General features: G+C 37.1%; 1 protein-coding gene across 4 annotated transcripts in view; it reads left to right on the forward strand.

The window, feature by feature from the left end:
- Positions 1-12,922, forward strand: part of LOC150092458 (ectonucleoside triphosphate diphosphohydrolase 1-like) — a 181,197-nt gene that overhangs the window by 93,366 nt on the left and 74,909 nt on the right. For all 4 annotated transcript variants that reach the window (XM_090414937.1, XM_090414936.1, XM_090414935.1 and 1 more), the window contains one exon: positions 2,374-2,539. In XM_090414937.1, the coding sequence (XP_090271063.1) occupies positions 2,374-2,539 (166 nt within the window). The remainder of the gene's footprint in view (positions 1-2,373; positions 2,540-12,922) is intronic.

Here is a 12,922-nt window from a genome sequence, read left to right on the forward strand (position 1 = left end):
GCACATGCAGCTAATACTGTTTGAAATAATCCACTGTTAGCATTCTACCTTGTACAACAGTTCCTATATCAATGGCTTGTTAGTTTCAAACCAAAATATTTGTAAATAAAATGTTATTTTTTCTTGTGTTTTTATGTGTTAAAAGTGTATTCATTATTATGACACAAGTGTCCCCCTGACAACAAACAAATGAACACCAGTATTAATTCTGCCATTTTTTTATTTCATAGCAGATCTTCTTGCCAACCTTATTGATTTTTGGATATAGGCCATGGTAAGATTTGGAGAAATTAATGTGATTATTCTTGATATTTCCAAGACCATTGTTTGAATTTTGCATTGCAACCTTTTTACCAGGCTGCTATGTTATGGTCTTCCTCTTACCCTTTGTGTGAGTGAAATTTCCTCTTTGTTTGTTTGTTGCATGTCACAGTGAATGGTTTCCTCTCATTTCATTTTTCCATCAATGCTGGAGTATCCCAAGAGTCTGTGCTTTCACCTATGTTCTTTCTCCTATATATGAGTGATTTTCTCTCAGTAATGTTCGGTCTTATCCGGAGCTTTGATGACAATGTACTCCATTACTGTTCTTTGTTTATCATACCTTGTGTTGAAATGATTCAAGCTTCGTGATCTATGGTTAATGCCTTAAACACTGATCTTCTTACCATTCTCACTTGAGATGAAGATAATCTAGTGAATTTTAATGCCACCAAAACATAATCCTGTTTTATTTCCCAGAAGAAAGACCATGTTTCAATCTCCCTCACTTTTAATAACATTCTGTTCACCAATCAAGATCAGTTTCTCTTCTTGAGTTGACTTTCATGTATAACTTTTTTCCTGTCATAAGCACATCACATCCATATCCTCTTCAGTCTCCAAACCTTGGTAATCTTATTTGTTTTCAATATGACTTCTCCTGCTCAACTCCTAACATTTTATAAATATCAATCTGCCTAACCTTAGAATATTGTTCTCACATTTGGGTTAGTGCACCAAAACTCTCCCTCAGAATGCTTGTGTATATCTACAAGAGAACTGTTTGCTTGATAGATACCTCCCCTTCGGTGATTCTCTCTAGTTGCTTTCTTATAGGCATTCTGTTTCTGCATAGTCTTTTCTATAGGTGTGTTTCCATGGACGCTGCTCTACTGAACTGGCTCCCACCATTCCTCTGCTTCTCTCTAATGTATGAACAAATGCAGCTGCTGGTCAGTATCCTTATATGGTTTGGTTCCAAACTCAGTGAATCAACTTCTTTTCCTATTCCTTCATTCCATATGCTTCTGTCCTTCCATGCCATTTCCTCCCTATGAATACAATCTCCAAATCTTCATGAAGCATATTAACAGATTATTTTCTTTATTCTGATCACTTGCCCATTCACATGACACTGTTGTGTTATAGGTTGAGATCTCTCATATGTGGATTTTGTATTAAAATATTTAAAAAAAAAACAAAAAAAAACTTACTAAACAATTTTTAGGGATTATTTGTAAGAAAGGTCTGCTAATTAGATCTTGAAGTTTTACAGACCTAAACTATTCCAGACAATCGGTATCAAGCAGTGAAAGACATCTGACGTGTAACACATGTGCAGCAATCACTCTACATTCTGTTTCTAATGGCAGATGTATCATTATGATTTTGCATTTATTTTAATAATTATCCTAAAGAAGCTACCAGTCTTATTAAGTAGCTAAACATATTGGTATTTTATCATGTGTAATGATATGAAATACTGTTTTTTCAAATATGCAGTAGTCATGAGATCATTTCAGTATAGGAAATATTGTTATAGTGAACTTGTTGAATATGATGAAACACTGTTTCATTTTTGTATTTAACAAAAAAGAAAAAAAACTATTGAGCTGGCTTATATATCTTCAGTGGTGTTACTAATGTGACTCCCAATAAAGGGCAAAATCTCTAAAAGGTGACTTTGATATGCTGAATACTTGGGGCAACTTTTGGTGAAGTCAGCTCTTCATGATATAGTTATGCAAGCATAAAGCTTAATTGTTGCCTTACACTGAGTTAAAAGATGGATAAAAAGAATAGAATTTCTTGTCAAGTATACATACCACTGAGAAAGGTTGATGTCCCTTTAACAATTTCATCTGGTGTGTTTGCATAGACTTAAGCTGAAATCCATTCTTACTACAGTGAATGTGTCAAGATGATATTAATGGAATGGTCTTGTATGGGAGAAGATTTGCTGTAGTGAAATTCCTTAAAATGGCAATGGCACTCTTTCACTTGGACTTTTAATGGTGAGTTTGATTGTTGCTTTTAGAGTACTTAAAAGAAGTATGCTCAGTTTTTTGAAGTTTCTAAATTTATATTGTTACTTTTAATATTTTTATACAGCATATCAGATCCTCTGATGTCAAAAGCTATTCTGATGTCTGTAAACTGCAGTTTACCAAACGCTGGCTTGCCAGTTAATAAAGTGAGCATCATTAGTGGCCAAGAGGAAGGGATCTCAGCTTGGATTACAACAAACTTCCTGCTAGAAACTATACAAGATGGAGTGGTAATAATATTTTAGATTAACTTCATGTATTATAAAAATCCTAAATTATCATATTACATTCTTAATCTAAAAGCACATGGTACTAAAGATGCTTTAACCACTCTCCCTGACTAATGTGTGAGGGGCTTCCGAAAAGTAAGGCAACACATTTTTTTCCCTTGAGGATGTTTAATAATAGGAAGCTGAAATTATACACCAAGAAATAAGTGAACATGCACTACCTTTTCCACAAAGTCTCCAAATTTATTGATGCACTCTTGTTCAATGATAGATCAGTTTATCAATACCACTACCGAAAAAGTCTGTGCCCACACCAATAACCAACATCGCACTGCCTGATGAACTTCCTCATCCATAGTGAAATACCTTCTGGAAAGGTGTTTCTTGAGGGATGGGGTCAAACAAATGGAAGTCTGAAGATGCTAAGTCTGGGTTGTAGGGATGATGTGGCAGAGTTTCCCAATGATCACAGTGCAATCACTCATGAGTGATTATTATATTTATAGCTATTTGCCTGCTTCTGTTTAGGAGTGCCCCAGTATAAATGCCATTGGCTCTTTTCTCACGGATTCTTAGGGCATTGTAGATGTATATTTATCAATAAATATATGTTGCATAGAAGACAAGAAATTTGCACATACCTTTTTCTGGGTGTTGTGGCTCTTCTTCTTTCGCATTGTCCAAACTACTGTGTGTGGGAGGGGAGGATTTTGGCAAGTGGGAGAATTGAAATAACAAATGGAAAAAACCCGGGTTTTTTTTGAATAACATATATATACATATATATTATAAGGGATGGGCAGAGCGTTTTTTATATTTATATGAGGTGGGAAAGGGGTTGAAAACAGCAACTGATTTTTAGAGGGGGGTGTGGTCCGTTTCGACTATTCTTGGTCGTCTGAACACATGGAGGAAGTGGATACTATGTCAGGTCGGGTAGGTGCTTCTGCTTTTGAAGTGTTTGTGTTATCGCCTATTGGTCGGGGGTGTTTTCAACCCCTTTCATCCTTTCCCACCTCATATAAATATAAAAAACGCTCCGCCCATCCCTTATAATATATATGTATATATATGTTATTCAAAAAAACCTGGGTTTTTTCCATTTATTTCAATTCTCCCACTTTCCAAAATCCCCCCCACACACACACACATACATACAGTAGTTTGGACAACATGAAAGAAGAAGAGCCACAACACCCAGAAAAGGTATGTGCAAATTTCTTGTCCTCTATGCAACATATATTTATTGATAAATATACATTTACAATGCCCTAAGAATCCGTGAGAAAAGAGCCAATGGCATTTAAACTGGGGCACTCCTAAACAGAAAATAGCCATAAATATAATAGTTTGTTAAGAGGAGTGACATGGGAGTTTTCCCAGAAATAATATCCATTCATGAGTGATGTTGTACAGTGTGTGAAGTAGCATTGTTTGCATCAAAATCACACCATTTGTTGAGAGTCCTGGTTGTTTCTGTCGAATGTTTTGCTGTTCAGTTTGCCCAATGTTACATAGTAAACCTCTGCATTGATTGTTCCTTCCTTCAGCAAGAAAATCCACCAACAGAACACCTTGTCCATCACAGAACACTGGGCCATGACTTTTCGGATAGTAGGAATAGTTTTGAATTTTTTGTGTACATGAGATTGTAGATGCCTCCAGGTCATGGAGTCTTGTTTACTCTCCAAGGTAAATTGATGGACCTATGTTTCTCCTGTGACTGCGACTTTGTTGCTGTATCACTGCCGTTGTCAGGGAAACCCAGCAAGAGCACACCACCTTTTGAAAGCCAAGGACATCATGAACAAATTTGTAAACAGTAGACTTACTCAAGTTTACCACTTTGCAATTTCACACAGTTTCAAGTTTTGCTTGCTAGTCTCCAACAAAGATGCTTCTAATGTCAATCTTCAATGTCACCATGGCCTGTTTTAAATTCATTTGCACTGTGTTTCTTTGATGTTTTAATGTTTCTTTGAAAGCCAAAATCCCCCCCCCACACACACACAGTAGTTTGGACAACGTGAAAGAAGAAGAGCCACAACACCCAGAAAAAGGTATGTGCAAATTTTTTGCCATAAACAGCAACTAGTTCATGGTGAATATCACTTGGTAAAGCCCTTTTTGCTTGCAAAAAATGAATATCTTGTTTTTGAACCCCACTCGCATGGTAGTCACCACCTTGCAACTGGAATTAGCTTGAAGCGACAGTATCCTAATACTGCAATGACAGTATTTTTGAACGTTATTAACAGGTCTATCTGTCTGCTGTGTTTTATCTCATTCCCTTTCACCATTATTAAGAAAAAAAAATGTCTTGCATTACAATTTGGAAACCCCTCATATTTGTATGTCATTTAAAATATGGATATTGATGTGTCTGTTGAAATTTAAATTACATTCAGATAGCTTTGAAGTAAAATGGATACGAATTATAAAATTGTTGATATATTTCATCCATATGGATGGATGGTTAATAACGAACTCTACAGAGTATTTCACCTCTTGTTTTCTTCAGGCATGTGTTGTACACACTATCAACAGAAACTTTTTTTTTTTTTTTTTTTTTTAACAAAAAGGGGGAATCTTCAGATGTGTGTAAACTTTGGAGGAAGATAGTAAAATGGTGAAGTCGAATACAGCTTTTAGAATAAAACAATAATTGTTCATGCATGTGGACATAGCATTGCGAAAAGAGCATGCAGAATAGATCCTATTCTGCATGCTCTGTTCATATCTTTCAGAATGAAATATTCCTACTTAGAATCACAAGAATCTTTCTTGAAATCAAAATTGAGACCACTCATAAAACAAAGAAATAACAGATATATCATCCTGTAATTTTAAAATGATGCTTTGCATGTCAAATGCTTGTCTCCCCCCCCCTCCCCATCTATCTATCTATCTATATATGACGATGAGGAAACTGTACTTCCACATGATGACCTAGAAGAAGAGGAAGCTGAGGGCAAACTTCCCCACACTGAGTCCCCTAACCATGAAGCAGCTTTCATCCTTCATACAGAAAGTATGAGGCTCTCCTCACAAACTAACTATAGCCCTTAAATACACCACAAGAATCCCAGAACTAATATCTCAACTTCAGGACCTACACTCAAAACTGAAATGTAAAAAGAGCAGAGCTTAACAGGAGTAAGCGAATCTATTACCTAATTAATGAACTACAAACACAGTACCAGGACCAATATTAAATTAAACTTACAATCAAACTTTCATAAATCATAATGTCTATAAGCCTTTTCTCTCTCAATGCAAGAGGGATGCGCCTCTGCTCTATGCAACAGAATAGTCTTTGACCAGGTACAAAAATATCATATAGACCTAATACTTCTGCAAGAAACAAACATCAACTCCTCATCCAATTTATCCAGAAGATGGGCAGAGTGGCCTTATGACTTACAGCACTCTGCAACCCAACAACATCGTGGAGCAGGAGTTAGCTTAGGTGTACATCATAGATCTCCCTACAAATTAAAAATGATTGCTGATATACCAGGATATGCCTTGTATGCTCACATAATAGCACCCAATCATAATATCCTACATACGTTCAACATCTATATATCACAGCAGGATGTCTGGCATCACAAATTCTGGATTTCGTTCAAAACCATCTTTCTAGTATAGACCAAGAACATATCATAATAGCTGAAGACTTTAATTGCACACTTGACCAAGAAAAAGACAGACTTCAGTGTGCTGAACATCGTAGCCAATTAATAAACAAACTTCAAACACTGGTAAACGATAATGAACTCATCGACATCTTTTGGCATCAACATCCTGATAAGAAATCCTACACATGGAGGTCATCAATCACAGCGATAAATAGGCCACTCTACCAAGCACAACTGGACAGATACTACATTTCCAAACACACCTTGCCTCTAGTTAGAAACATCTCACACATCCCTTCCTACATTTCAGATCATTGTTTCGTCAAGCTGCAACTTTCATTATCTTTGGAAGCATCCGAATCAGAAAGTGCCTATTGGATCTTCAACAATACTCTCCTGAAAGATCCAGCTTATATAATAAACACTCAGGCTTTAATAACAACCTCACTCACTCAAAAGTGGATACAGAACCAATGAAAACATGGTGGCCCCACCTAAAATCATGAATAAAATCCTTTACACAGATCTACAGTCACCAGAAAAATCAACAGAGGAGCATTAAAATCTGACAACTTGAAGAACAGCTCAAGAGTCTCCCAGAAGAAAGCCCTGAATATCATTCTGCCTTCCAAGCCATGCAAAGACAGGCAGAATTATCAGCAAAAGGTGCCCTACTTAGATCACGGCATACACAAATAAATCTTTGAGATGCCCCCACAAAATATTTTTTCTCTTTGGAAAAAAAATGCCAGGCAGCAAACTCCATCTCTGCTATCAGACTTCAAGATGACAGCATCACAGAAGATCCAAGTAAAATCGCCTCTGAAAACCTACGATACTACAAGAATGCATACAGCACTGCAGGAACATCCCATCATGCCATTCACGAAATACTGAAAGAAACAAAAAAAATCTCTGCAACAGATCGGAACCACTTAGAAAACAAAATCATGCTAAATGAACTGAAAACCTCATGCACATCTTTGCTAAAGAACAAATCTCCTGGCCTTGATGGTCTCACGTCAGAGTTTTTCCAAGTCTTCTGGAATCAACTCGGACCACTTCTCCTCAGAGCACTGCAAGAAGCCTACATCAGTGGCCTCCCACAATCCATCACGACCTCAGTAGCATGATTGATACCAAAGAAGGGAGCCCACACGGATCCGAAACTGGCATCCAATCTCCCTAATTAATACCGATTGCAAAATCATTTCCAACGTTATAGCAAACTGAATAAAGCCAACACTGCCTGAAGTTATTGGCCAACATCAAACATACTCTGTCTCAGGATGATCAATACATGATAACCTCCATTTAATAAGAGATCTCACCCACATCGCAAACAGCCAACATGAAAACCTAGCACTCGTCAGCCTTGATCAGGAGAAGGCTTTCGACAGGGTAGAGCACGAGTACCTTTATGAAGTTCTAAAGGCATTCGGCTATGGTCCTCTCATCATTGAAACAGTGAACGTGCTTTACAGAGATGCACACTTCTGTTTAAAAATCAACAACAGGCTCACTCGCACTTTGTCATACCCTTGAGGGATCAAGCAAGGATGTCCTCTCTCCAGACAATTATACACACTTGGCCATAGAACCCTTCTTAAAAAAAGTACACGACATCATCATCTCCAAACGAACCAGCATAATAGAGCCACATCAAAAAATTACCCTATCAGCATATGCCGATGACGTCACTGTAATAGTCCGAAATGAAGAGGAAATGACAGTAACTGAAGAAGCACACAGACTATATGCACAAGCCTCAGGGGCCAAATTAAATTCTGCAAAAACCATGGGCTTGTGGTCAGGCAGATGAAAGTCTAGAAATGATTCTCCGATCGAATGTACCTGGTCAAGCGAAGGACAAAGATACTTAGGTGTACACCTTGGCAACACCAAAATATATAACACACTGAACTGGACACAGCTGCACAACCGTTTTAAACAGGTGCTAGGGAAATGGAACAGCGTTCGTTCCATGTCTTCACTTAGAGGAAGAGTACAACCAGATGGCTGTGAGTGTCTTATGGCATACCCTCAAAGTACTCACACCTCCTGAAGAATTTCTCTACCACATTCAAAAGGAAATCAAACGTTTTCCTCTGGAACAAAACTCACTGGACAACATACCCTCAACTCTGCAAGCCACTCAGCAAGGGAAGTCAAGGCCTGATTTCCCTTGAAAACAAGATTAGATCCTTCAGGATAATCCTCCTCCTAAAGACACTTCAATGCAATCACACTTATGTAACCACCTTCGATTACATCAAGAAATCATCCAGAGGACTTGCACTTTCAACAATCCTCCGAATGGCCAGTCCTGCACCATCTCCTCCTAAACTACCTCATTTTTACAAAGATGCTCTACAGCGGTGGAAAAACACAGGACTTCATCACACACTTACAGGATCAACAGAGTCAGCTGTACTTGCAGAACTACTATTTTTGAACAGAAACATAACAAGTCTCACAACTGACCAGCACTTTCTTTTCTCTACATGGAACTGGGCAGGAATAAGAGTCATAGGGGACCTCCTAACACAGACCCTAAAGTGGAAAGCATTCACAAGCCTACCAATGAAGAACCCAAAAACTGAAAAGCAATATCAACAGCTGCAAGCCTCCATTATAAAAGCCTATCCAGATATCGCTACACCTCAGGAAATCTGTATTCCTTCTAGAAACTGCTCGGGGCTGATATTTCATCTTGTACAATCTGAAGCCTAACTTCCAATTCTTCCCTCCAACTACAAGAAAATATACCACTTCCTCATGTCAGTGTCTCCAACCCTGCCCTTCTTATATTTATCCTTAACCCTCTCTTCTACAAGGCTGCATATGCCACTCAGTTTTCAGTGGGATCTGCCATATAAATCGAAGTGTGCCAAACCAGATTCCGACATACAATGGAGACTATGGCATAACATCTTACCAACTCTTTCTAAGCTCTACAAATTTCAGCTAAGAGAAACGGATCTGTGTCTATTCTGTGACGTTTCAGGTACCTTGGAACACATATCTAACCTGTCCCGCAAACAAAGTGATAATCACCTATGCCCTGAATACTGCCTCTAGCACCTGTAACTATGCACACAGCCAAGAAGACTATTGGAATTTAGTCCACACAGAAGAAAATAGACACAGAACATGCAATTTCCTCTTCATCTGCACTAAGGCATCTACAGCTTCTACCTAAAACAGACAAAAAAATAAGCACCCATCCATCACTGAAACTGCACAAACCCTCATGTATATCCTCTGTTGGAAACTAAAAAGTAGGCTTTTATTGGAACTTGAGTACTTCAAAGAAACAAGAACTGTCGCGAAATTCATAGAGTGGAATCCAACTGGTACCCTCTTCTGGATTGACGATGACAATACGCTTCATCTGAAAGATAACTCAGGCTGAAACTGAACTGTAAATTTTGAATCCATTTATTGCATTCTCTATTGTATACCCGAAAGGAAAATGTTTCTTTCTTTGTAATATATATACTTATAATATGTAAATAGTCCTTGTTACCTATCAACTAATGTATATTTTAACAAGTTAAATAAAAAATTTAAAAAAAAAATATATATATACAGGGTGTTCGGGATAAATTTGACAGTTTCGTAAGGAAAAAGAAAATCTTCTTTGTATCTATTAAATTTAATGAATTGACAAAAAAACATTACAGGCAGAGTTAATTACAATACTATCAACAAGATTTACTCAAAATAACCACCATTAGCATCGATCACAGCTTCAATTCTGCTTCGGAACCTCGAACAAGCTGATGCTACAGTCTCCCTGGGAAGGGCTGCAAAAACTGTTTTAATTTTATCCATTAACTGGGCTTTTGTATTACTGGAAGTGCGATTGGTGTCTTTTTCAACTGCGCCCCATACAAAATAATCCATGGGGTTAAGGTCTGGGGAGTTTGGAGGCCAAACATTTGGACTGGTGAAGTCGTAGAAATTTTCAGACAACCATTTTTGACTTTTCCCAGAGGTGTGGCAAGGGGCCGAATCCTGCTGCCATACATACGGCCTACCATTGGCTACCCTTGTTATCCAGGGCTTGACTACAGTTAGCAACTCCACGAACAAAGCCCGAATTCCAATGCCAGGGTTCTTCAACACCTGTTCCTGCAGATTTGCGAGGAATTCTGCTGTACGAACGCAATCAGATCGTCTGCTAGGGATCTTTCTTCTTACTACATCCTCGTAGTCACCATTGCAAGTCTCTAGTTCATGCCTGATTGTTTTTACTGTATTCAGGGAGCATTGGGCAGCAGTCGTAATATCCTTATTTTGATGGCGGGCACGAATCATCATGATACAAGTTATTCTCTTCCATGATTCAGGTGGGTTCCAGCTATCCATCCTTTCTGACATCTTGTATATGAATGAAGAAGGGTCCAAACTTTTAAATGAAGAGAAGTGTGTGTTAATACATGTAACTTACGGAAAAATATAATTAATTATAAATATGTCAAATTTATCCCGAACACCCTGTATATACACACAGGTAACCCTCATATAACGCAGATGTTAGGTTCCGTAGAAATGTCGCATTATATAAATTGCATTATACGAGACATAGATCACATAGAAAAAGTAGGGTTAGCTTCTGAAATCGTTTTTTTTTTTTAAATTATATAAACAACAATGAACATATCCAAAAAAAACAATATTTTTATTTAATTCAAATTCATGTAAGTTAAGAAAACATAAACTATGACAAATACGTAGTATAAGAATTACAAATTGTACATAAATTTCATTGCACATAATGCATAAATATTTTAGACACAATAAAATAAAGCTCATATTTTAATCGTCATCACTGTCTTCAGAAATAACATTTCGTAGATGTTCTTTAAGTGGCCGGAGGTCATCGCCACTTGAAATCTCTTGGACATCATTTATGTAATTCTCATTGCATACTTTGGCTGGTTTAGACATCAAGAAGTCAGTAATTAGACTTTGCTTTCCACTATGTTGCAATTTTTATCAAGTTCATAATATGGTGCTAAACAAATATCCAATTGTCTTGTGAATTTTTCCGAGTGCTCCATTGAGGGATCATTATCCATAAAATAACTTCCTAACTTTCTTGCCAAGTCCAATCCTTCTGCTGATTTCTTTAACGGATTAATCCAATCAGAATCCTCGGCAGAACTTTCCCCGCCATATGGTTCGATGCCATCTATTAATTGTACCAGTTTCTCCTCATTTAAATCTGTTTCTCCATCAATTAATTCACTAATTTCTTTTTTTTTTTCAACCATATCGCAAAAGTCCTCTCCACCAAAAATGTGTGTGACGTTTATTATACGACGTAGCTTGGCATCCACTGGAGGTATGAAAAAATATGGCCTGAATCCATTATGGCTTCAGGCCATATTTTTTTCCAGCAAGCATTCAGGGTTGTAATTCCTTAATGGACAGAGAAATAATTTTTACACAATTCCATATTGAAAACTCTTTCCATGCTTGAGACAGTGTCATGTTTGAATTAGATTCCATTTTTTCCAAAATTAATTGAAATGTTCGCCGAATATAATATGACTTAAATGTTGATATTATTCCTTGGTCGAGTGGTTGAATAAGTGAAGTAGTATTAAGCAGCAAAAAAGTTATTTTAATATTTGGATGGCTTAATTTGTTGGGTGGCGTGGTGCGTTATCTAAAATTAGTAGAATTTTGAAGTCTATGTTCTTTTTCTTTGTGTAACTTTCTACATCGGGTACAAAACACTTGAAAAACCAATTTTCAAGCATGCTAGCTGTAACTCATGCATTTTTGTTGGCCCGCCAATAAACAAGTAGGATGAACTTGTCGAGCCCTTTCGTTGCACGAGGATTTGCAGATCGGTTAATAAACATTGGTTTTGTCATGTAATCATCTGATGTATTACTACAAAACAGTAGAGTAATTCTATCTTTGGAAACTTTGAATCCAGGAGCTGATATTTCATTTTTCGAAATATAGGTGCATTTTGGGATTTTTTTTTTTCCAATACAACCCAGATTCATCCACATTGAACACCTGGTCTGCACTGTAACCACCTTCTTTAATGATTTTTAAAAGTTCTGTGGGGTAGCTTTTTCCGGGCAGCTTCAACATCTGCTGATGCTGATTCTCCCTGGATTTTAAGATTATACAAAGAAAACTGCTTTTTAAAGTTTTCGAACCAACCCTTATTGCAGAAAATCCATGCTGAGAGATTTCTTCTGAAGAATCTTGATCAAGTTCTTTAAAATGTTTATAAACTTTGAGAGCTTTTTGCTTAATAGTGTCCATCCAAAGGAATTTTCTTTTGAGTGCAATCTTCTATCCAAATCATTAGAGATTTCTCCATTTTTCTATTAGAATATCGCAAACACGAGCAACGAGCAATGTGCTTTGTACTTACCGTTGACCCAGCAATAATACTTTCTCAGATTTTATGTTCATTTTGTTTGATTGTTCGAATTGTTGATTCCTTTAAATTCAGAATCCTTGCAACAACTCCTGGTTTTTCTCCAATTTTCAACAGATCCAAGATTTTAATTTTTTCTTCCAGAGAAATGAATTTCCTCTTCAATGCTGGTTTTTTCCCTTTTGTTACAGTTGTAGTGGCCATTACAATAAAAATAAACTTTTACATTAAAAAAAAGCATTACATTGTACTCATGTATGTATGTAACTCACCAGAAAATAAACTGCTCTGCTTGAGAATAACACACTTATTATTTTAAATTCGCTT

This window comes from Typopeltis vanoorti, chromosome 26, assembly GCF_054136105.1.
Source record: "Typopeltis vanoorti isolate ZY-2024b chromosome 26, IOZ_Tvanoo_1.0, whole genome shotgun sequence".
NCBI classification, from domain to species: domain Eukaryota; kingdom Metazoa; phylum Arthropoda; class Arachnida; order Uropygi; family Thelyphonidae; genus Typopeltis; species Typopeltis vanoorti.